This window comes from Saccopteryx leptura, chromosome 6 (assembly GCF_036850995.1).
Source record: "Saccopteryx leptura isolate mSacLep1 chromosome 6, mSacLep1_pri_phased_curated, whole genome shotgun sequence".
Lineage (NCBI taxonomy): Eukaryota > Metazoa > Chordata > Mammalia > Chiroptera > Emballonuridae > Saccopteryx > Saccopteryx leptura.
The window spans coordinates 188,708,118-188,733,350 of NC_089508.1; the positions used below are offsets into that span (position 1 = coordinate 188,708,118).

At 58.7% G+C, this 25,233-nt stretch overlaps 1 protein-coding gene across 1 annotated transcript in view; it reads right to left on the bottom strand.

Annotated features, from left to right (window-relative positions):
* The window catches only part of STK10 (serine/threonine kinase 10), a 95,145-nt gene that overhangs the window by 11,709 nt on the left and 58,203 nt on the right, over positions 1–25,233 (bottom strand). Inside the window, exons 8-16 of the mRNA XM_066388213.1 lie at positions 18,914–19,048; positions 16,331–16,939; positions 13,138–13,268; positions 10,965–11,088; positions 10,324–10,503; positions 8,465–8,557; positions 5,152–5,281; positions 3,290–3,414; positions 367–555 (exon numbers count right to left, since the gene is read on the bottom strand). Coding sequence (XP_066244310.1) covers positions 367–555; positions 3,290–3,414; positions 5,152–5,281; positions 8,465–8,557; positions 10,324–10,503; positions 10,965–11,088; positions 13,138–13,268; positions 16,331–16,939; positions 18,914–19,048 — 1,716 coding nt within the window. The remainder of the gene's footprint in view (positions 1–366; positions 556–3,289; positions 3,415–5,151; positions 5,282–8,464; positions 8,558–10,323; positions 10,504–10,964; positions 11,089–13,137; positions 13,269–16,330; positions 16,940–18,913; positions 19,049–25,233) is intronic.

The window sequence follows — 25,233 nt, forward strand, 5'->3', positions numbered from 1 at the left end:
CTGCCCTCAAGGCTTATGGAGACACAGCCCTATGCTGTGACATGTGCTAGGACATGTCCCACACAGGAATCAAGGAGCGACTCCAAGTCCCCGAGCCACACTGAGGACATGTGAGGGGATGACAGGAAGGGGTTAGCGGCAGAGGACGCGCGGGACAGAAGCACCGCAGTGCCCGGAAGCGGCGCGATTCTCCTCTGTGCACCAGAGAGAGGTCGGGGAGGCTAATAAAGCTGCCGAGCTGTGACTTGCAGACCTCCTTCCGAGACCCTCTGCTGCACCCTCGATTTCGTGTTCCCCACCCGAGTAAGGTGCAGGCCCCCCCCAGCCTGGGCGCCCCACCCCCCGCCAGCACAGCCCGGGGCCCACCTGCTTGATCTTCTCACGCTGCTCGGCGGCGCTGCCCGCCCCGCTGATGTGCAGGCTCTTCTTGTACATGGCCATGCGCGTTTTGCCCTCGCTCCTCTGGATCTTGGGCAGCCGCGCCTTCTCCTGCTGCTGCCGCGCCTTCAGCTGCTCCACCATGCGCTGGTTGTAGCGCTGCATCTGTGCCAGCTCCTAGGGGGCGGGGCGACAGCCAGCCGGGGCCGAGGTCAGCGGCGCTCCGAGCACAGGGGTGCCGTCAGGGCACAGAGGCTGCCACTCAGTCAGGAGCCCAGGACCCACGTGGCCCAGCATGCTCAGTAGAGCAAGGCTGTGTCATTTCACGTCCACCATTAAGTAACATTTTAAACATTATTGTTAACAGTGTTTAGATCCTTCTAAATGCTCTCTTCTCTTATTAGCGGTGACATGCTGGTCACACGCTCCTAACTCGAAGCAAATGTGCACTAAAACAGATGGTTCATCATTTTGATGGCAGGTATCAATTCATGTTTTTAAAAAATCAAGATTTGAATTTTTCCTTTACCTTACACTTATTTGTATTTCAAAACTTGGCACGGGCAATACCTCCTACAGGAAGCCTTCCCTGACTTTGTCAGTAGGTTGGGTACCCTTATTCAGAGCCACCACAGCCCTATGCTGACTCCCATCACTGCATGGAGATTAGAAACTGTGATTAACCCGTGTCAGCTGTGCAGTCAGTTATCAGTCTGTGTCCCCACTAAGGGGACTAAACTCAAGACGATTACACAGTAGAGGGGGCTCTAGCCACACAGCAGGGGCCCTCAATGGGTCTGGGGAGATTAAGGAAGGCTTCCTGGCAGAGGTGGTGTTTAAGTTGATACCTAAAAGATGCTGAAGGAGTCCGTGGGAAAGACAATGTAAAGAAAGGCAGGACGAGAGGATGCAGGAAAAGAAAGAAGCATGAAAGGGACACACGCATGGGTGTCAGAGCTTGTGAAGGAGCTGCTCCAGCCACTGGCTTCCCTGCATGGCTTCCCCTCCTCCGGGCCCTCTGAGCAGAGGCACAGCATCCCGGGAACCGGCCAGGTCTCCCAGCAGCCGGCCTGACTCCTCCTGCGAGCATGGGGTAGCCCCGCCCAGGTCTCCCATGGAGACGGCCTGACTCCTCCTGGGAGCACTGAGTAGCCCCGCCCAGGTCTCCCACCTGCCTGACTCCTCCTGGGAGCACAGGGGGTAGCCCCGCCCAGGTCTCCCACGGAGACGGCCTGACTCCTCCTGAGAGCACAGAGGGTAGCCCCGCCCAGGTCTCCCACTGGCCTGCCTCCTCCTGGGAACACAGGGGGTAGCCCCACTCAGGTCTCCCACGGAGACAGCCTGACTCCTCCTGGGAGCACAGGGGGTAGCCCCGCCCAGGTCTCCCACTAGCCTGACTCCTCCTGGGAGCACAGGGGGTAGCCCCGCCCAGGTCTCCCACTAGCCTGACTCCTCCTGGGAGCACAGGGGGTAGCCCCGCCCAGGTCTCCCACGGACACGGCCTGACTCCTCCTGGGAGCACAGGGGGTAGCCCTGCCCAGGTCTGCCACGGACACGGCCTGACTCCTCCTGGGAGCACAGGGGGTACCTCCGCCCAGGTCTCCCACGGAGACGGCCTGACTCCTGGGAGCACAGAGTAGCCCCGTCCAGGTCTCCCACTGGCCGGCCTGACTTCTCCTGGGAGCACAGGGGGTAGCCCTGCCCAGGTCTCCCACTGGCCTGACTCCTCCTGGGAGCACAGGGGGTAGCCCCGCCCAGGACTCCCACAGAGATGGCCTGACTCCTCCTTGGAGCACAGGGGTAGCCCCGCCCAGGTCTCCCACTGGCCTGACTCCTCCTGGGAGCACAGGGGGTAGCCCCGCCCAGGTCTCCCACGGAGACGGCCTGACTCCTCCTGAGAGCACAGAGGGTAGCCCCGCCCAGGTCTCCCACTGGCCTGCCTCCTCCTGGGAACACAGGGGGTAGCCCCACTCAGGTCTCCCACGGAGACAGCCTGACTCCTCCTGGGAGCACAGGGGGTAGCCCCGCCCAGGTCTCCCACTAGCCTGACTCCTCCTGGGAGCACAGGGGGTAGCCCCGCCCAGGTCTCCCACTAGCCTGACTCCTCCTGGGAGCACAGGGGGTAGCCCCGCCCAGGTCTCCCACGGACACGGCCTGACTCCTCCTGGGAGCACAGGGGGTAGCCCTGCCCAGGTCTGCCACGGACACGGCCTGACTCCTCCTGGGAGCACAGGGGGTACCTCCGCCCAGGTCTCCCACGGAGACGGCCTGACTCCTGGGAGCACAGAGTAGCCCCGTCCAGGTCTCCCACTGGCCGGCCTGACTTCTCCTGGGAGCACAGGGGGTAGCCCTGCCCAGGTCTCCCACTGGCCTGACTCCTCCTGGGAGCACAGGGGGTAGCCCCGCCCAGGACTCCCACAGAGATGGCCTGACTCCTCCTTGGAGCACAGGGGTAGCCCCGCCCAGGTCTCCCACTGGCCTGACTCCTCCTGGGAGCACAGGGGGTAGCCCCGCCCAGGTCTCCCACGGAGACGGCCTGACTCCTCCTGAGAGCACAGAGGGTAGCCCTGCCCAGGTCTCCCACTGGCCGGCCTGACTCCTCCTGAGAGCACAGAGGGTAGCCCCGCCCAGGTCTCCCACTGGCCTGACTCCTCCTCGGAGCACAGGGGGTAGCCCCGCCCAGGTCTCCCACTAGCCTGCCTCCTCCTGGGAGCACAGGGGGTAGCCCCGCCCAGGTCTCCCACCTGCCTGACTCCTCCTGGGAACACAGAGAAGCCCCGCCCAGGTCTCCCACTAGCCTGACTCCTCCTGGGAGCACAGGGGGTAGCCCCGCCCAGGTCTCCCACTAGCCTGACTCCTCCTGGGAGCACAGGGGGTAGCCCCGCCCAGGTCTCCCACGGGGACAGCTCACCTTCTCGTGCTTGCGGAGCAGCTCGTGACGCTGCAGGAAGTACTGGTCCTTGAGCTGCTGCTTCACCAGCTGGTGACGCTCCTGCAGGTGGTGCTCCTCCATCTCCCACAGGGCCGCCTCCCGCTCTGCGGGGACACCGGCCTGTGAGGCGCTGCTGGCCAGAGCCCGCCCCGCCGGACCCTCCTCCCAGGGCAGCGGATGCCCGTGCTGCCTGGTTAGATGAGGCCAGAGGGGCTGCCCGCTCTAACACCTAGACGTTTCCTCACGGCCTACTGGCAACGGCACGCTACCAGGAGACGTGTTCAGAGCCAGGGGCCTGGGCTGGAACCCAGCTCCATCACTGGGGTCTGGGGCGGGTGGAAGACCTCCCAGCCTCAGTGTCCACCTCTGCCCACTGGGCACCACCGTCCCACGGAGGGAGACTTGTCCTTAGGAGACATTTACGTTCCGTCTCCACAGCACCTCTGCTCTCCTGACGGGTCAACGGGAAGGGCTGTGGAAACTCGGTGACGGTAACTGGATGACCTCGTGTCACTGTTCTCTCCTTGGGGAAATGGGTGAGACCCTCTCTGTCCCCTAGGTGCATTACCGAGACAACAGTATGACATTTTATCACTGAAGCCTGTTAATAGACCCTGGTGCTCAGGACAGGGCGGGGAGCTGGTGTCATACAGAGAACCTCAGGCAACCTCACAGGTCAGAGGGCGCTCAGCCCACTGCCAATGGGCAGGTGACTTCACTGTCCTTCTGTCCTATGAACATCACTATCTACCCACGGCACATCGGGACAATGTCAGAACCACCTTCCACAGGCAGCGTGGTTCGAACGGACATCATTATACAAAGGAAACGGGGCTCTCCCGAGACACCCTGACTCTAGTCGGGATGTCAGAACACCAAGGGCCCGATTTTGTGGTCCATGCCGAGTAGAGGGGTGTCGGCGGCTCAGCTGCTATGGCCATCGAAGCCTGCCGGGCGCCCATCGTGTGACAGCCGGGGACAGTGCTGGTGCTCTGGCCTGTGTACCCATGCGGAAGCCCACAGGCGCCGAATCAGCTCCCCCCACCCAGCTGCTGCTTTCCCCCCACCCAGCTGTTCTCAGTGGAGCCCCTGTGCCAGGCTGGTGGCCGCTTAGAGCCCACCCCACAAAGCTGCACCCACCCTCTGCTGGCCGAGGACACGATAAAACCCGGGCCAGAGGAGACCCCATCACCCCCCCAGAGCTCCCTAAAGCAGAGACGCCCCTATCTGAGTTCCCCCAGGGAGCTGAGTGACCCCAGCCAGGCACAAGGACACCGTGTCCGGTCCCCTTCTTCCCTGGGGGCGCCCCCTGCCTCCTCCCCCTGGCCGGTGGCCCACACTCTTGTCCCTGGGAGGTCTCATGCTGTGAGGGACTTGCCAGCGTACGAACGGGTCCAAGCGGCACCGCACTCGGCGCCAAGGGGACGTCTGCCTTCGCGGCCTGTCCCCTCAGTAACTGTGCAGCCCCAGCCGAAGGACAGTCGCTTGCTAAGCCTGTTTCCTCATCTACAACACGGGAGGAGAGCGGGACCCGCCCTGATGCCGGTGGGTGAGGCGCGGATCTGGGGAGACTGAGGCACGAAGGCGCCCAGTAGGGCGGCGGCTCGGTATGGGAGGTCCCGTTCGCGGCCTCGCCAGCCGCACACAGCTCACCCCCACTTCCCACCCACACTGCCTCCTTCCTCACCTCCCCGTTTCTCCGGACATCTGCATGGCGCCAGGGAGCACTGAGGACGCCTGGTCTGTTTGCCTCGCCCTGACCCCAGTGGGGGCCTTCCTCATGTTTCCCCAATGAAGGACGACGTGTCATTTCGGCCCCCGCCCCTGCTCGGGGCCCCCACCTCGCAAGAGCTCCTGCTTCCTCGTGAGGCACTCGCGCTCCTTGTCGCAGATCTCCCGCCTGTTGTCAGCCGTGATCCTCTTCATCGCCAGCTCCAGGTCCTCCTTCTGCTTGGCCAGGAAGTCCCGGTCCTGGGGGAGGAGGGCAGACTGCTCAGTGCGGGCTCTGGTCTTTGTTACAGAAGGGAAGTCATCATGGTCCCAAAGAAAACAGGAAGAATACAGAAGGGAAATTCAAGAGAGACTTAGAGACACGGTAACCACTGGTGATGTCTGGGCTTTATACGGACCCTGGTTCAAACAATGGATTTTAAAAATACTTATGAGACAACTGGAACTGTAAATACTGACTTGACTGCAAATGATGTTCTGAAGCAGCTACGTGTGAAATATTTACATTTTTTAGGTGTGCCTATGGTGTTGTTTTCGGGGTTTTTTTTAGATTTTATTGATGTTAGAGAGAGAGAGAGAGAGAGAGAGAGAGAGAGAAAGTGGGAGTAGGAGTGGGAAGCATCCATTCATAGTTGCTTCTCACATGTGCCTTGACCGGGCAGGCCCAGGGTCTTGAACCGGTGACCTCAGCGTTCCAGGTTGATGCTTTATCCCCAGCGCCACCACAGGCCAGGTTATAGTTACTTTTTTAAGATGCCTAAGATTTATACACCTGTGTTCACAACAACATTATTCATAGTAGCCATGGGCTGGAAACAACTCGTGTCCTTAGATCTGAGTGGATAAACTCAACATGGTCTTTACCTACAGTGGAATATGACTCAGCCTTAAGGAAGAAGGGCCTTCTTCTCCACGCTCCCACGTAAATGCATCGTGAGGACATTGCTAACGTCAAGTAAGCCAGTCACAAAAGAACAAATACTGTATGATCCCACTTGTACGTGAGGTCAAATCAGTAGAGATTAAAGAAAATAAAATGAGCCCTGGCCGGTTGGCTCAGCGGTAGAGCGTCGGCTGGCGTGTGGGGGACCCAGGTTCGATTCCCGGCCAGGGCACACAGGAGAAGCGCCCATTTGCTTCTCCACCCCCGCCCCCTCCTTCCTCTCTGTCTCTCTCTTCCCCTCCCGCAGCCAAGGCTCCATTGGAGCAAAGATGGCCTGGGCACTGGGGATGGCTCCTTGGCCTCCGCCCCAGGCGCTAGAGTGGCTCTGGTCGCGGCAGAGCGACGCCCCGGAGGGGCAGAGCATCGCCCCCTGGTGGGCAGAGCGTCGCCCCTGGTGGGCGTGCCGGGTGGATCCCGGTCGGGCGCATGCGGGAGTCTGTCTGACTGTCTCTCCCCGTTTCCAGCTTCGGAAAAATACAAAAAAAAAAAAAAGAAAGAAAGAAAATGTAGAGACTGAACCTAAAATGTTGGGTGCCGGCGGCTGTGGGGTGGGGGGGTGGGGAGTAAGTATTTCAAGGGGACAGAGTTTCGGTCTTACAAACGAAAAGAGCTCTGGAGATGACGGTGGTGGCGGCCGCACACCTGTGGAAATGAGCTAATGCCACTGAGCTGCGTGCACTTGACAATGGTGAAGACGGCAGTTTTACATGATGTCTATTTTACCACAATTTTTAAAGTTATGTAAAAGACCTTTCCATGTTATAATGTATTATTCTATCAAATGAGTTTTAGCGACCGAGACTATTTTAGGGTAAGGCTACGCCCTAACTCACTGACCGCAGATATAACAGCTTGGTTCCTGGTCTATTTTAGAGCTAAATGTCCAGGAGCCCCTGTGATGATCAATCCTCAGGGTTAGTCTCTAGAAGCAGAAAATCCAGGCCAGGGGAGGTGCATAATTTTGAGGTACTTGATAAAACTGCCAGACTGTCCTCCCAAAGAAAGGGCCAATCTGCTGTCCCTCTGTGGGCAGGAGGGCCTGTCTCTCTCACCCTGCCCAACCCTGAATTTTTTCTAATCATAGTGTCAAGGGACAGGCTGTGGGGACATATGATGGTGTTCTGGAGACAGACTGGGTTGTGACCTCCGCAGCGTCAGCTCTCTGAGACGGAATGCCCTCCCTCCTCTGCAGAGGGGACGACGCGCTAGGCCAGAGCTCTTGTAAAGGCGGACTCGGACTCTCTCTGCACTGGGAGCAGAGTGTGCAGAGCCTCCCTCCCTGGTGGGAGAAAATGAGAGCGTGGCCGACAGGGCTGAAGAGCCTGCTGAGGCTGAGGCAGAGGGCCCAGGCCCCGGGGGGAGGCTGGCCGGGGCCGGACCGGCGGGGGCTCTAAGCACACAAGGAGGCTGGTCTTATCTTCCGGACCAGGGGACAGTCACTGAACGATCTCAAGACACAGGGCTGTGGGGGAAGGGTGACACGCTCACACCTGCTGGTGGGACACAGAGCTGCAGAGGAACAAGAGGCAGGGAGACCAGCTGGGAGGAGACTGCAAAAGATGACAGTTGCTCTGGGGTCACGGAGATCTGGGCAAATTTGTGCATCCCGACAAAGTTTGGAGATTTAAAAGAAAACATGCTTCAGGAGGTGATGAAGGCCTGGAGGGACAGGAGCTGTCAGGGATGACAAGGTTTCTGGCCTGACCACCGGACGGAGGATGGTGGCCCCCTCAAAACACCGGAGCAAGACCAGGACTGGGAGATCATGGGTTTGATGTCTTCGAGACTCCAAAGGAAGCCAACTAGACAGATGGAGGTCCTGGGTTGGTCACGGAGACGTGACGTACAAACAATTCCAGAACAAGCAGGAAGCACTCAAGGCTTTGGGAGAGGTGGCTATGAAGGCAGGGGTGTCCAGAGACGGGAGCGCTCACTTCCAGCTGGAGGGCAATCAAGGAAGACTGCATGGGAGAGGCAAAAACAGGGATGACACAAGGATAGACTAGATTGAGGTATTCAGAATAATAGACGGGTATTCGCCTGACCAGGTGGTAGTACAGTGGCGCAGTGGATAGAGCGTCGGACTGGGATGTGAAGGACCCAGGTTCGAGACCCCAAGGACGCCAGCTTGAGCGTGGGCTCATCCGGTTTGAGCAGAGCTCACCAGCGTGAGCCCAAGGTTGCTGGCTCGAGCAAGGGGTCACTCGGTCTGCTGTAGCCCCCTGGTCAAGGCACATATGAGAAAGCAATCAATGAACGACTAAGGGGCCGCAACGAAGAATTGATGTTTCTCATCTCTCTCCCTTTCTGTCTGTCTGTCCCTCTCTCTGTCTCTGTCTCTCTCTCTCTCACACACACACACACAAATAGATGGGTATTCAACGGTAGGCATGGACAGAGAGGGAAACGGGTCATCATGCAGGGTCTCAAACCTGGGACTCCCAAACCCTCTACATCCCAAGTCAGGGGCAAGAACTCACAAGAAGCTGCTTTTTCTGCGCATGCTCCTCCATCTTATGCTTCATGCTCTCCTTCCGCTGCTGCCTGGGGAGCTTCTCCACTTCATTCTTGACCTGCACCAGGGACAGCAGAGAGTGGCCGAGTCAGGGCCCCCCTCATACTTCCTAACTCCTGGGCCGGGGAGACCGAAGACAAGGTATGGCTTGGCAGGCATGGCCCACAGCCCGGTTCTCCACCAAGCTGCTCAGACCGGTGGCACCTCCTGGTCCATCCTGTCTGCTGCTGACTCAGTTTCCAGACTCTCCCAGGGCAGACTCATGCTGTCTGCTGCCTGGTGTCCACCCCCTTCTTCGGGGGACAGCACCCATCTCCTCCAGGGCAGTGCTTCCCACCCCAGCCCTGCTCCCCACAAAGGCCCGTGGGAGACACCAAATGCCATGCCTCTCCGGGCAAAGCCTGGGAGCTGGGCTCTGGGGCCCCCGCACCGCGGACAACCCCAAGAGGCCGTTCACACACCGCTCCCATCTGGAAATCGGGACTGGCCTGGATTGGCACGCCCGCCCTGGGGACTTCCACCTCCGGTCTCCCTCCTTCCTCCTGAGAGTCTAGGAAAGCACCTGTGTCCAGCCTCCCAGCTTCCAGCGCACCCAGGGAGGGAGCTGAGGGCTGTGCTCTGGGACCCAGGTCCCCTCCCCAGGGCAGGCTGAGAGCTACGCCTCCTCCTTCCCCTTGTCTCACGACCACCTCTCTCTCAGCCAGCTCCCCTCCCCTTCCAGCTGGGCGGGGAAAAGAGGAGAAGGCTGCATGGGCCCAAGCTTGGACTGCCGCTCTGGGAGAAGAGAGGGTCGGGCCCAGGGGACAAGTGTGTCTGCCCACGCGGCATGCAACCCCTGCTGGTGACATCTCTAGTCCCCCTGGGCCACCATCCTTCCCTCCTGCTCTTCCAGCTCGGGGGGCTAAGCCGGAGGGTCCACAGGAGCTGCGGGAGACCCCACAGTGTGGGCCTGCCTGGGGTCCAGGTCGGCACAGAGGAAAGCAGAGCCCAGGCGCAGAGGAGCGGTCGTCAATAGTGCAGCGGGAACACACAGAGCCAGACTGACCCAGATGGGTAATTTTCGGGTCCACGAGCTCCCCAGACGCCTCTGTGGCTGGGCCGTGGCTGGGCTGAGGTCTCGATCGCCGGCTACCCACAGGGCCCCAGAACCCTGCCTCCACCCGCACGCCCAGGGCCCCAGCGCCCCGAAACCGCCCCGCCTGCACCCGCACGCCCAGGACCCCAGCGCCCCGAGACCGCCCCGCCTGCACCCGCACGCCCAGGACCCCGGCGCCCCGAGACCGCCCCGCCTGCACCCGCATGCCCAGGACCCCAGCGCCCCGAGACCGCCCCGCCTCCACCCGCACGCCCAGGACCCCAGCGCCCCGAGACCAGGGCCCCAGCGCCCCGAGACCGCCCCGCCTCCACCCGCACGCCCAGGACCCTGGCGCCCCAAGACTGCCCCGCCTCCACCCGCACACCCAGGACCCACCACCCCGAGACAGCCCCGCCTCCACCCGCACACCCAGGACCCACCAACCCGAGACAGCCCCGCCTCCACCCGCACACCCAGGACCCACCAACCCGAGACAGCCCCGCCTCCACCCGCACGCCCAGGACCCCAGCGCCCCAAGACTGCCCCGCCTCCACCCACACGCCCAGGACCCCGGCGCCCCGAGACCGCCCCGCCTGCACGCCCAGGGCCCCAGGGCCCCAGCGCCCCGAGACCGCCCCGCCTCCACCCGCACGCCCAGGACCCCAGCGCCCCGAGACCGCCCCGCCTCCACCCGCACGCCCAGGGCCCACCGACCCGAGACCGCCCCGCCTGCACCCGCACGCCCTCACCTCCTTCTTCATCAGCTTGAGCTGCTCCTGGAACCGGGCGTGCTCCCGCTCCTGCTCCAGGCGGATCCGCCGGGCCTCGTCCCGGCGCCGCATAGCATGGTCCTGCTCCATCTTCTCCACCTGCTGCTTCTGCTGCCGCTCCAGGTTCTCCAGCTCCGTGTCGAAGAACTTCTTCTTGGCCTAGAAGGAGCAGAGAGGGGAATTCAGCAAAGTCACTTGATATGTCACCAGGGGGTGAAGGTGGGGGGTAGGGAGCAGGATGGGGGAGCCCAGTTTATCTGCAGACCGGGGGCCTTTTAAGTCCCAGCTCTTGACCGTGTGACCCAAAACAAGGCACTTAACCCAAATCTGTTTCCTCGTGTGCAAAAGGGAGACCAGACCATCTGTCTTGCAGGGTTCTTGCCTGCTGTCAACACCATTAATTCCCCTCAAGAGATACTCCCGTGTGACTCAGGGGAGCGCTAAGAGCTGTGACCTTCGTGTCACCGTGTTTACAAGTCAATGCCTAACGAGATGAGGAAATCAGAGCAATGGGGCAACCGTGAACTGCTCCCCACTGTGCAATCACTCCCCTGCAGCTTCTGCTTAAGGAAAACACGAGGCAGGAAGCCCTGCGGGGACCCGTCTCTCCTCACACTCACGTTGATCTCTTGTTCAAAGCGTTTGTGCATCTGCTCCAGCTGCAGCTCATGCTTGCTGCTCAGCTGGCTCTGGTTCCGATGCTCTTCTTTCTGGAGCAGCCGAAGCTCTCGGAGTTCCTGGCGCCTGAAGGGTTGAAAGATGTGGACCTCTCAGTCAGAAAGTGGCCTCAAGAGATCACACAAGTCACGGCTAGGGACACTGAATGCTGGTGCGTGGAACAGCATCACTCCAGTCTGGGACAGGATCAGCACTCAGACCTCATTTGACAGTTATGGACAGACAACGCCTTAATAACCTTAATATATAAAGAGTACTCACAAATCAATAAGAAAAGCAGGAATACCCTAATTTTGAAAAGTGACATGAAACATAAACAGACATTAAACAAAAAACAAAAAGAAAATTTAAGTAACCTAGGCGGATCTGAAATGTATATTAAAAAGAAATACTTTTGTAACCTGCTGAGAATTATAAAGTGGTACCATGGCCTTTGAGATAGCAGTTCCACTTCAGGATACTGGTCAAAAGCAGCTTTCACAGACACACAGCAGAACTGAGTAAGGACATCTGTGTCCCTGCGCCCAGCAGCCCCCAGGAGGCCTCATGACTGGAGTCCTCCCACAGACAGGCCTGGTTACAACAGCAGCTCGACCCCTTCTCAGCTGGGGGACCAGGGTTGAGTGGCTAACCTGCCAAGGAGCGGTCTCCTCATTTAGAAAATGGTGAAAATAGGGACCCCTAAGAAGGGCTGGCCAGGGGCCAGGCACCTCAGAAGTGCAAAGACAGTTCCGAGCAGACAGCTTTGCCTCACAACCTCCGCCCCACACCCGTCCCTCTCGGTTTCACGGGGTTTTGCCTCCAAAATGCATGTGAAGTCTGACCACCACTTCCCGGCCACCGTCCCGGATGGGGTCTCCGCTACAGCCCAGACTCATACCGCAGCCAGAGCTGCCTTTCAAAAGGGACATTAGGGCTGGTCGCTCTCCAGCTGCTGGACTCCAGCGGGGGTGAGGTGCACACTCTCACCCTGACTCTTCTGCAGCCCTGAGGGCGCCATGACCACACCCCAGCCCGTCCTCCCGGTTCCCTGGACAGGCCGGGCACTCACTCCTCAGGCCTCCGCCTCACAGTGCTCTGTGCTCCCCAGCTCTGCGGCGGCCGGCACGCCTCCCCTACAGCTTCTGTTCCGGGGGCTCCCTCGGAGCAGCCCCCGCCAGGCGCGCACTGTCCTACCAGCCCTTCCTTCCTCCGCCTGTACCACAGCTGGGAATGCTCTTGTGTTGGGTGCTGGCCCGTTAGGTGTAAGTTCTACAAAGCCAACAGCCTCAGCTATCTGGGTCACCACATGACCCCCAACCTGGTGGTGGGTGGAAACATGGATGAGTGGATGGATGGTGGGTTGGATGGATGGATGGGTGAGAGGGTGGGTGGGTGGATGGATGGATGGATGGATGGGTAGATGGATAGATGGGTGAATGGGTGGGTGGGTGGGTGGGTGGATGGATGGATGGATGGATGGGTGGGTGAATGGGTGGGTGAATGGGTGGGTGGGTAGATGGATGAGTGGGTAGGTGGATGGATGAGTGGGTAGGTGGATGGATGGATAGATGAGTGGGTGGGTGGGTGGGTGGGTGGGTGGGTGGGTGGATGGATGGATGGATAGATGGATGAGTGAGTGGATGGATAGATGAGTGGGTAAATGGATGGATAGATGGATGGATGGATGGATGGATGACTGGGTGGGTGAGTAGGTAGATGGATGGATGGATGGATGGATGGATGGATGACTGGGTGGATGGATCGATGGGTAGATGGATGGATAGATGAGTGGGTGGATGGATGGATGGATGGATGGATGGATGGATGACTGGGTGGGTGAGCAGGTAGATCGATGGATGGATGGATGACTGGGTGGGTGAGTAGGTGGATGGATGGATGAATGGATGGATGGATGGATGGATAGATGAATGACTGGGTGGGTGGGTGGATGGGTGGATGGGTGAATGGGTTGGGGAATGCAGGATCTCAAGCAAAACCAGTGTCCTTTTGTCTCCCTGATCCATCACTTCATGCTGTTGACAGCTCTCTCACTAAAAGTGTGTGCGCATGCGCATACCCCTGGCCACACCCCAACCCTGTTCGTGCCACCAGTGACCCTTCCCCCAGGCTTGCCTGAGAAATCGCATCTCCTCATCCTTCTTCTCATCGTCGTTGATGATCTTGGAGGTGGTGATGCTCACCTCTACGCCATCCACCACAAACTTGCGTGTCCTCTTGAGGGTTTTATTGTGCAGCCTGGAGTCCTGAAAGGGGAGAATCATTAGGCAAAGCTCAGCCTTTCGGCTAATAATCCATGCGTGGCAGAAGGTGTGGCCCACAGAACCTCCTGGCCCCACACCCAGGGAGGACATGGCTGTCCACTGGTCGCCTTGCTTCAAGCTTCTGTGTCCCTGTGCCCAGCAGCCCCCAGGAGGCCTCACGACTGGAGTCCTCCCACAGACAGGCCTGGTGACAATAGCAGCTCGACCCCTTCTCATCTGAGGGACCAGGGTTGAGTGGCTAACCTGCCAAGGAGCGGTCTCCTCATTTAGTCTGGGGCTCTGAGTGTCTGAACTTACCCCGTTTCCTCTCGCTGATCTTGGCCTTCAGACACTGCCCCATGCCCTCCCCCACCTGGATGCCAGCACACTCACACACACGACATTTCTAACCCTCTACCCCAATGGGCGCCATGACCCTGGACAAGTCCCTGTCCTGTCCGAGCCTCAGCATCCTCATCTTGTCGGAGGAGGAGAGAAACAGTCCCTGGCTCCCGGCACGGTTACTGAGGTTCCGTGGAACAACACGTGGGGCAGCGCACAGCACGGCGCCCGGCTCGTGGCGAGCCCTCAGCACATGGTGTTCGTTTCTGAGTTACTACTGCAGAGCGCAGTCTCTCTGTCCACGATGCCAGCTTTAAAAACCAAGGTCATGACTGATTGGGCAGCCACATCTGCTCTCACCTGACCTGACCCCCGCTGGAGGCCACACCCATCTGGGGCACCATGAAGATTAGTCATAGACTTGACCCTTCCCTGGGAACAAGCACGCATTTCACACGCTTGCAGAGTGGCCGAGGTGCTCGAGTGCCCTTCGGAAGTCCTCCCCGGTTCCAGTGTGGGCCTGCGGGCATCTCCCTCTCCAACCTCAACTGACTTCCAAGGCCCTTCCTGGTGTCGCCCAGCCCAGCCTTCCAACACTGCCTGGGGGCCTCCCAGAGAGGGGTGGGGGGGTGGGGGGGAGCAAGGCTGGCCTCCATCAGTAAGTCTCTGTGCCCTCAAAGTCTTCTCTGACCTCCAACTCCTGCTCGTGGAGACCTGGGGGCTCTGGATGCCATTGGCACTGGTCACACCTGACCCTCCTCTCCCTCCCTCCAGTGTCTAGCCCGTGGGTTCCAGGACTCCACTCAAGGTGGTCACAGGGCAGCCCGTCTCTGAGGCAACGGGCCCCTTGTCCTGCCCAGGGTTCCGATGCAACCCAGGGACTCTTCCCAGAACAGCCGTGTCCCCTGACTCAGGGCCGGCCAGTCAGTCAGCGAGAAAAGTTCGCAACACCCTGGGGAAGAGGCGGGGCCCGCTCTGGGTGGGTCGGCCTTTTTTGTTTTTGTATTTTCTGAAGTTGGAAACGAGGAGGCAGTCAGACAAACTCCCACATGCACCTGACCGGGATCCACCCAGCATGCCCACCAGGGGGCGATGCTCTGCCCATCTGGGGTGTTGCTCTGTTGCAACCAGAGCCATTCTAGCACCTGAGGCAGAGGCCACAGAGCCATTCTCAGCGCCCGGGCCAACTTTGCTCCAATGAAGCCTTGGCTGCGGGAGGGGAAGAGAGAGACAGAGAGGAAGAAGAGGGGGAGGGGTGGAGAAGCAGATGGGCGCTTCTCCTGTGTCCCCTGGCCGGGAATTGAACCCGGGACTCCTGCACGCCAGGCCGATGCTCTACCACTGAGCCAACCAGCCAGGGTCGCCTCTTTTGTTTTTAAGAATTTTTTTTTCACTCTTTTCATGTCTTGTTAAGATGATGGGCCTGGATGCTGATTACACAGAAAAGCTGCCGTCCCCCCATGCGGCCGGAGGCCCGTTAGAGCCGCCGCTGTCCCTCCCAGAGCCCACGGCGCTGGCCGGCTGCCTCGCTCCCATTCCCGAAGCAAAACATCTTTGAGGTTCTACTGTGTGTTTCTCACCGAGTAACCAATGAACGGAAGAATCAGAAAGACCCAGTCAGTTCCCAAAGATCGGCATTGGAAGGGAATGGGACACTCGGTGTGGCCTAGTCAAGGAACGGGCCAGCAGTGAAGTCTAGAACACCCCAAGATTTGTCAGAGCAGGCTGGGAACAGGGCCAGCACCACCCCCCACCACCTGGGGGGGGGGGCAGAGCCTCAACTGGGAAGGCAGAAGGGGGAGCGAGGTCACAGCCCAGAGTGTGGGGTCGGGCCGCTCCCCACTCTCCACGTGAGGCTCTGTCTGTGCACCTGTGCACTGATAAAGGGGCCGTTCTCTTGGTTGATTGATTGATTGATTGATTGATTTATAAAGCACTCTGTGATGCCAGGCCCTCAAGCACAGAGGTTACTGTCACTCACAGAGTTACCTTCTTCTAGAAAGGCCCCTGAGCCAGGAGGGAGCCCGGAGCCCACTCCCGCCCACCCACCCCACCAGTCACCAGCGGGACCCCACAGCTGACCCGCTAACGAGAGCTTCCTCTTCTCCAGTCCTCTCCCCCAAATCTCACCGGTTGGGTCACACAAACTCAACTGAAATGGCAAACCAAATTGAAATTTAAACCCAGGCAAACTGCTCGACATGACTGAACCCCAGGCTGAACTCAGGTACTCTGGAGATTAAACTCTGAGTCGAACTAGAAGCCCCTGAAAGAAAGAACAATCCTTGTGCGCCAGCCACTGAGACTCGGAAGGCAGCCACCGACTGCCTTCAAAAGTCCAAACTGCCTGACCAGGCAGTGGCGCAGTGGATAGAGCGTCGGACTGGGATGTGGAAGACCCAGGTTCGAGACCTCGAGGTCGACAGCTTGAGCGTGGGCTTATCTGATTTGAGCAAAGCTCACCAGCTTGGACCCAAGGTCACTGGTTCGAGCAAGGGGTTACTCAGTCTGCTGAAAGCCCGTGGTCAAGGCACATATGAGAAAGCAATCAATGAACAACGAAGGTGTCGCAACGAAAAACTGATGATTGACGCTTCTCATCTCTCTCTGTTCCCATCTGTCTGTCCCTATCTATCCCTCTCTCTGTCTCTGAAAAAAAAAAAAAAATGCCCAAACCAAACAGGACATCCCTCTCCCAGCCTCTGTGTCAGATGCGGTGTTACCTTGATGGACAGAGAGCCCGTCTCTCTGTTCAGGGACAGGTCGGCCGACAGGGAGGTGCTGCCGTAGTCCATGCTCTCCGAGGTGGAGAGGCTGCCGCAGTACGAGCCCCTCTTGGACAGGCCAGGAGATGCCTGGACGGGGAGCTCCAGGCTGCCGTTGGCCAGCTTCTCGCTGCCCAAGGTCTCCAGGGCGCTGCTGACGGGACGGCTCTGGCTCGTCTTCTGGGACCGGTTGGCTGCTGGACTGAGGTCCCCACCCTGGTCAGAGACTTGCTTCTCCTCGGCTACCTGAATCCTGGCGTCCATTGACACTGGTCGGGACTTCCGGAGGGGCACGGGCACTGCTAGGCCATTCTCAACTCCAGGGGCCACATCGGGGGGGCTGCTGGTTTGGAGGGCTGTGTCCGCAGAGGGCTGGCTGGGCCCGTCCACACTGTCCTGAGGCTGGCTGGGCCCGTCCACACTGTCCTGAGGCTGGCTGGGCCCGTCCACACTGTCCTGAGGCTGGCTGGGTGGCACCGGGGTGCAAGGTGGTTCCTTGAGAGGCTTGTCAGCATCGAGATTCACCTGACTCACCTCGGAAGAGACGGGGGTGTGGTTCTCCAGAGGCTAGAAGAAGAGTAAGGACAGTCAAGGCCATGCTGCTGTGTGTGCAAGACAACTTCAGAGACACAGTGAGTCGGAAAGTCAGGCACCAATGGCTGAAGGTGGGTATCACTCTGCAGCAAGCCATAGTCCACACTGCTCCCTACTGCCTGACCAATGAAATGACTGCTTGTTTTGAGGCATAGGAACCTCCTGATTGTCTCTCATCTTACCTTAGTTTAATACCTGCCCTTCCCCCTAGGAATGCAGGCAACTGTGGCCAGCTATAAGCATTCCCTTGGGTCCTGATGGCCACTGGTTTTTTGACCTTGGATATGGAAGTTTCCAGAAGCAACTCTAATCTGCTTTCTGTTCAACGCCCAGAACGAGAGATGAAAAACTCAGGCCTGATCCTGTCATCCCACACTAACGCCCAGTGACCACCTCACTAGCGCCCAGTGACCGCCCACAGTGCCATCTGGACAGCAAATGTCCCCTCCTGGAAGGGGCCCTCCACAAACTAGACCAGTGATTCCAAAGCAGCCGCTCAGGACAGTGTCCAGCCCGCAGACATGTTTGACTTGGCTCAGATGGTTTCACATATTTTAAAATTAGCTTTAGGCCCTGGCCGGTTGGCCCAGCGGTAGAGCGTCGGCCTGGCGTGCGGGGGGGACCCGGGTTCGATTCCTGGCAAGGACACATAGGAGAAGCGCCCATTTGCTTCTCCACCCCCCCCTTCCTCTCTGTCTCTCTCTTCCCCTCCCGCAGCCAAGGCTCCATTGGAGCAAAGATGGCCCAGGCGCTGGGGATGGCTCCTTGGCCTCTGCCCCAGGCGCTAGAGTGGCTCTGGTGGCGGCAGAGCGACACCCCGGAGGGGCAGAGCATCGCCCCCTGGTGGGCAGAGCGTCGCCCCTGGTGGGCGTGCTGGGTGGATCCCGGTCGGGCGCATGCGGGAGTCTGTCTGACTGTCTCTCCCCGTTTCTAGCTTCAGGGAAAAAAAAAAAAAAAAAAAATTAGCTTTAATTTAAATTTAAATCCAGCCAAGCACCGAAGCTGTCGATGGGTTACGCTTGTGCCCGGACATGGGCCCCCTGGGCACTCGGGGCCGCCAGGCACGGCCGGAGGTGGCCAGGGCGCCTCAGCCTGTTGCCTCTGATCGTGTGCAGCCTTCATCTGCATTTATCCCATGGTGCGCTCAGAACATGCTCGTTTTGTACGTGAGCCACAACGCGGAAAAGGCTGGGAGCAACTTTTAAAAACTGGAAGACGGGCCTGACCTGCGGTGGGGCAGTGGATAAAGCATCGACCTGGAACGCTGAGGTCGCCGGTTCAAAACCCTGGGCTTGCCTGGTCAAGGCACATATGGGAGTTGATGCTTCCTGCTCCTCCCTCCCCCTTCTCTCTCTCTCTCTCTCTCTCTCTCTCCTCTCTAAAAATTAATAAAAGAAAAGTTGAAAAAAAAAACACCAAAAACCTGAAAGACATGGCCTGACTAGGGTGGCACAGTGGATAAAGCGTTGACCTGGGATGCTGAGGTTGCTGGTTCAAAACCCTGAGCATGCCCAGTCAAGGCACATAATGGGAGTTGATGCTTCCTGCTCCTTCCCCTTTCTCTTTTTCTCATTCTCGCTCTCTTTTTCTCTTTCTCTCTCTCTCCCGTCTCTAAAATAAGTAAAAATAGAAATCTAAAAAAAAAACAACAAAACCCAGAAGACCTCCCCAGAAGACCTCGTGTGAAAATCTAGATTCCTGGTCTTCCCCGAAAACATACAAGATGCGGCCAACACGCCCTGGCCTGTGTGCCAGCTTTTGTTACCCGGGGCTGGGAGCCTGCGACCTCCGAGCCGGGCAGACACAGAAAGGCTCCTCCCTGCTCCCCCAGGCCCCTCCCCACTCCTCCAGGCTCCTCCCCGCTCCTCCAGGCCCCGCCCCACTCCTCCAGGTCCCTCCCCGCTCCTCCAGGCCCCGCCCACCCCGTACCCATCCTTCCGGCCTTACAGAGGCGGCATCCGCAGGCTCCTCCTCTTCCCCCTCATCCCGGCCGTCTTCAATCTCCTCCATCACCTCGGCCTTGGCCTCAGCCACCAGCTCCCGCAGGGCCTTGTTGCTGGTGACGCTGCTGACAAAGGGATGCTGAGGGGACAAGACACCTGGGTTAGAGCCACTGGGGGCTGGGGGGGTGGGGAGGGCAGGCAAAGGCTGGGGCCACGTGGACTTGGAACGGGAGAGCCAGGGGCAGCTCAGGAAGTCCTGCGTGTGACGGAAAGGGGGCAGACCCCCCCTCCGCCGATCACCGGCTCTGTGACACCGAGTGAGCGTGTCACTTCCCCTCTCCGAGCTGCAGGCACCTCGCCTCTGAAGTGGAGACAAGAACGCCAAACCCACAGGGAGGTCCTGACTATTAAAAATGGGCACGGGAAGGCTCAGCCCAAAGCAGGAGCTGAAACAATGTTTGGGGCGGTTTGTTTCTATATTGTTTGTTCTCTTTTCAAAAGAAGTCCACATATCATTAAGCTCAGTGGCTTTTTCCATATTCTTCATAGCTACAGACCCAGAGTAACCACCACCCAAGACACAGAACACTTCCATCACCTCAGAAAGATCCCCGGACCCCCTGCTGTCAACCCCACTCCCCAGCCCCCTGGCTCAGAGACTGGTCCCGCCCGCTCTTGAACTTCATGTGAACAGAACCCAATAGGATCTTGTCTTCTGTGCTCGGCCCTCTTTCACCCCATGAGCTGAAACTCATATTCATTCGCCCACACTGTTGCGTGTATCGGTGGACTGTCCCTTTTTCGTTCCTACGCAGTGTTGCACTGCGTGAACACGTCCATGTGTTCATTCATTCTCCTGCGGGTGGACGTGTGTGCCTTCTGTTTCGTTACTATGAATACGTCTGCTGAGACCACGCATGTACGTGTCTTCGGATGGGCACGTGTGTAAGCCAGAAAGCTTGAGGCAGGGTGGTGTGTGCTCTCTTCCATGGTGCTTACAGAAATGTCACAGCTTTCACAGACCCTGCCAAACCCCAGAGCTCTGACGGCCTCGGCAGACGTGAAACCAGCACGAACACCTCCCAGGTGAACACCTGTCCTTGGGCGTCTTCCCCCCAGCACCAGGGTGTGGACGGGACGGGGTTTCCTCCGGTTGCCACACTCACCCGGGCAGCCCGGAAGGAATGCTGGGGGTGGGGGCTGTCCTTACATGGGAATTTCCTCATCTGAAATCTACAGGAAGGCTCTGATGAAATACCCCGTTTTCACTATCAGAAAATTGATCAGCGGAGGGAACAGTGTCAAGCTTGCTGGGAAGGATGCCAATGACTAAAGGAAACAAATTTTCCAGCACCTGAAAACACATTCACAACTGATCGGTCACTTTCATCTGTGTGTTCATCTCAATTGGTTCATCTGTGGGAGGCCAGGAGGCAACACCCATCCAACTCGGTCACCCTGCCTCACACACGTGACAGCTGCGGGCCTCACTCACTCCCCTTACACAGCCCTGTGACTCGGGCCACTTTCTCTGGTCACTCCCAACCGGTGCAGACACACTTGAAGAGTTTCACGTCTTATCTCTGTTTCCCTCGTCTCTGAGCGTTCACTGATTCACGCCACGACCACACGGAAGGCCTGCCACACGGAAGGCGCTAAAACAAGGTGAAGAAGAACAGGGGTAAGGTTCCCGAGGGGCCACGGGGATGTAACCGCATGACAAGAGAGGTCACTGCAGATCTGGTGACAGGAGAGCAGGAGGCCTGGGCCGTGGAGGCTGCTCAGGTCTCTGGTCATCAGGGACTTCCTCCCTGAAGAGGTGACATTTGCCCTGAGCCCCGAGGGTCTGAATGGGCTGGCTGGGCGGGCGCAGAGAGTTCCGGGCAGAGGGAAGGGCCAGTGCGAGGTCCTGAGACAGGACTATGCGCGTGCGAGGGGAGGGGGGGGCGGGGCGGGGGACGACTGTGGGCGGTGCAGGAATTGTGGGCGGGGCGCGGGGAGGACTCCAGGGCTTGCAAGCAGCCCCGCCCCCCGCCCCGCCCCGCCATTGGTGAGACTTAATTCTCAGGAGGCGCTGCAACGGAGCAGGGACGTTAGAGATGTCAGTCAAGGTGATATTAACAGCATCATTTAAAGGTGTCAGTCTGGCTGCTGCGTGGTTCGTAAAGGTCTTGAGTGGGACCGTTAATAAGGGCTGACTCATCGTGGGAAGCCGGGGAGAACAGCAGTAAAGAGCCAGACCGCCTGGGATAAAATCGCGCTTCCACCACCAACCTGGGCAAGGCATTCACCTCTCCGAGCCTCAGTTTGCTCATCTGTATACCGGGAATAAAGGCATATTTGTTCTAAGCATTCTGGTACGTGCTCAAACTATGATAGCGGTCATCTGCGTCATCACCACCATCATCAATACCTGGTCCTCTTCATCTCGACCATCAATCACCTGCATCACCACCACCATCACCACCAGCAACACTATCAACAGTCAGAGAAGCCGCTAAGGCACTGGTTTTGCGGTCCCTACCATCCCTGTTCCCTCCTGCATCTCCACAGAGCATAGCTTTTTGGAACAGAGGGAGAGAACCAGCTCCCAAGGGTTGCCTAGCCTCGCACTGCACGACCTCACACACGTGAACTTGAGTAAGAAGCCACGGGACACGCCCCTGCAGCGGCAGAAGCAGACGCAGCAGAAACCACGCAGGCAGAGGCTCCTGGAAATGCCAGGTCTGCGCCGGGGCACAGCACACACTGACCAGACGAGTGGCTCTTCGGCCTGGCCAGGAGCCTCCTCCAGGCTGACCCATCTGCTCCACTGCCTCCCCCGAGCCCTCCGGGGTCCTTGGGAAGCGGAGCAGGAAGCCAGGGGAGGAAAGGCTGATGGAGGGACAGGTGAGCCCCGAGAAGCCCAGACAAGCAGGCTGGCGGGCAGGTGGGCAGGCCCTCCTGTAGCCGATTAGACCCAGAACACGGTTTTGTCGGCCGCTGCAGGGCACTACGCACAGACCACGGCTGCTACGCCATCCGCTCCACCACATCCAGGGCTGTGTTTAGGAGACGCCCTCCCCAACTCCAAACTGCCGAGGCCGTTCAGAGACAAAGCCACGCAGGTAGGGCACTGCCCGGGCGGCAAGCATGTGGGTCCCCAGAAAGTGCTTGGCACACCTGTGGAACCCAAGTCCCAGGAGAACCCAGGTGTCTGTCTATCCATCGGTCTCTGCGGGAAACCCCAAGATGCCACACTATGGACACCCCCCTCTGGCCAGGATTTCTCTGGCTATCTGCACAGACATCCCGTCCAAGATCTTGAGCCCATTTTCCCATTTGCCTAGAAGCCAGCAGCCAGGGAGTCCCACACCCCAACACTGGCCCTGGGACAGGCCTCTAACAATGCCTCCAAGCCTCCAGGGCTCAGCACCTTCCCTTCCGCCCTCCCTTCGGCACCTCTAACCTCTTCTCTTCTGTGTCGTCTCTCTCTCCTCCATTCCTTCAGAGACAGCTTCCCAGAGGGGTCAAGAGAATAGGCTTTGGAACCAGACAACCAAGATCAAAACCCAGGCTCTGTCGCTTAGAAGCTGTGTGACCTTATGTAGGCTACCTAACCACTCTGTGCTTCCGTCTTCCACTTAGTGGAGATCGGAAGAGTATCTGCTTCACAGGGGTGTTATGATCATTCAGTTAGCTGATGCTAAACATTTCAAACAAAACCTGGCATGGAGGAAGGGTCACCTAACAGTTTGTTACATAAAAATAAGTAAATGTACTCAACAAATACTGGTTTTGGGCCCTGGCCGGTTGGCTCAGCGGTAGAGCCTCGGGCTGGCGTGCAGGGGACCCAGGTTCGATTCCCGGCCAGGGCACATAGGAGAAGCGCCTATTTGCTTCTCCACCCTCCACCCCCTCCTTCCTCTCTGTCTCTCTCTTCCCCTCCTGCAGCCGAGGCTCCATTGGAGCAAAGATGGCCTGGGCGCTGGGGATGGCTCCTTGGCCTCTGCCCCAGGCGCTAGAGTGGCTCTGGTCGTGGCAGAGCGACACCCCGGAGGGCCAGAGCATCGCCCCCTGGTGGGCAGAGCCGGGTGGATCCCGGTCGGGCGCATGCAGGAGTCTGTCTGACTGTCTCTCCCCGTTTCCAGCTTCAGAAAAAAAAAAAAAAGATTAAATACTGGTTTCACCCTGCCCCACCACACACACACACACACACACACACACACACACACACACACACATCCAGGCACCACCTGGATGCTTGGGACACATCAGGGAACAAAATAAAGACCGCAGTCCTAAGGGAGCGGAGAGGCTAGTCAGGGAGACCCGGAACATACAGAGGAGGAAACCAAGAAGCAGAAGCAAGATGCTGGGCGGGCAAGCCTGACATCAGAGCCTGGGTTACCACCGGGTGGTCCGCAGTCAAGGAACATCTGCACCAGTCAATGAATGAGCCACGAGCCACAGGGGGCGTGAGTCAGTCAGTTGAGGCGGAACGCAGAGAAAGACCAGGGTTGGGAGGAAATCTTCCAGAAGCAGGCAGACTCGAGGGCCGAGGCCAGGACATGATCAGCTCTGGAGGGGGTGCTGGGAAGTCAAGATCCGGAACTACCTCTGTCTCTCCAAGCCAGGTGGCCTCAGCACACCTGCTGTAAATCTCGTCGGCGTCCCCACCCGAGGGGGCAGGTGACATGCTTCGCGCTCCCCCATGCGGGGATGAGAAGGCCACCGTGAAGGCCGCCGGCAGCCTGAGCTCTGAGAGGTGTTTTATTGATCTCAGAGGCTCTCTCCTTTCTTCCGAAACCCTTTCTGTCTCATGCTGAGAACCCTCCGGCAGAACATTTTTTCCAACCATGGAACGGAAATTCCTGGCTCAGGTCAGGGCGCCGGGGCTGCCACATGGGGACGGAGGACAGCTGTCCTTTTCCCAAAGCCCGGATGCATCGGGCCAGGAGGTGGCGGCTTACAGGAAACAATTGGCCCTAAGTGGCGGGAGCTCCTGGTCTGACTCTGACAGCAGGCCCACCCCCCACACACCCTACCCCTGGCTGGCCCAGTCCAACCCCCCCTTCCAACACTGTCCCCAAAGCACAATACCCAGAAAACAAGGCCTCTGGTCCTTCAAACATCTGCTTCCGAACACACTGCAGGGATCTGCAAGGAACAATTGTGACCTTCCCACAGACAGATCCCCATTGTGGGGCCTGGTTTCTTTTCCACTTTTTTTTTTTTTTTTTACACAGAGAGAGGGTCACAGAGAGGGACAGATAGGGACAGACAGACAGGAACTGAGAGATGAGAAGCATCAATCATCAGTTTTTCATTGCAACAGCTTAGTTGTTCATTGATTGCTTTCTCATATGTGCCTTGACCACAGGCCTTCAGCAGAATAAGTAACCCCTTGCTCGAGCCAGAGACCTTGGGCTCAAGCTGGTGACCTCGGGGTCTCAAACCTGGGTCCTCTGCATCCCAGTCCGACGCTCTATCCACTGCGTCACCACCTGGTCAGGCAGGCTCTCTTTTTTTTTTTAATAATTCAGCACAACACATCAAACATGCATTCGGGACAGTGATTAATAGTTATGCTAAGCTCCTTATAGTGTCTTCTCACTGCATCCTCACAATCACATTGTCAAGGGAACCCTGCTGTAATCCCCACTTCAGAGCAAGAACCAAGTCAGCAAGGGCAAGCCACTCGCCCAGGGTGGCAGAGCTGGGATTTGAACCTAGGACCTTCCAACCCCAGTCCGCACTTCGCCACTGCGCCGCACACCGCGGTGGGCACACACCTCATCCACGACACAACCCGTGGCTGTGACTCTGAGAGCCTGAGCTAGGATTCTCCCACACGCCTTTTCCTCTGCATCCTTTGGGCACCACAGGTCATGGCGACGGGTAGGACATGCTGAGTCCTGCGTGGCCTCTTTGCAAACTATCCGATCCGGGGTGGACACGCCGCACCACCACGATCCCGTCCTCAACCCTGCTACCCGCACCCCGGATCCCGCGCCCGGGCCTCCCACTCTCCCACGCTCGTGCACTCACGCTCATGTCCCACATGTCAGCCTGGCTCTGGCCCAGCTCCCGCGCCTCCTCTGGGTGTCGGCTCACACAGAGAGCCCTCTGTGTCCTCCCCTTGTAGGAGAGCCACCCCTCCCGGGCCCGCCACCCACCCGCACTGCTCTCTCCACAGCCCGCGTCACCCCTGCCATGTGCACATGTCTGCTCATCCGCCCACCGCACCCACCACGACGTCAGCTCCACTGAGGACGGGGCTCTGGGGGGGCTTCCTTCATGGCAGCACCCCCAGCACGAGAGCTGGCGTTTACAGGCCCCCCA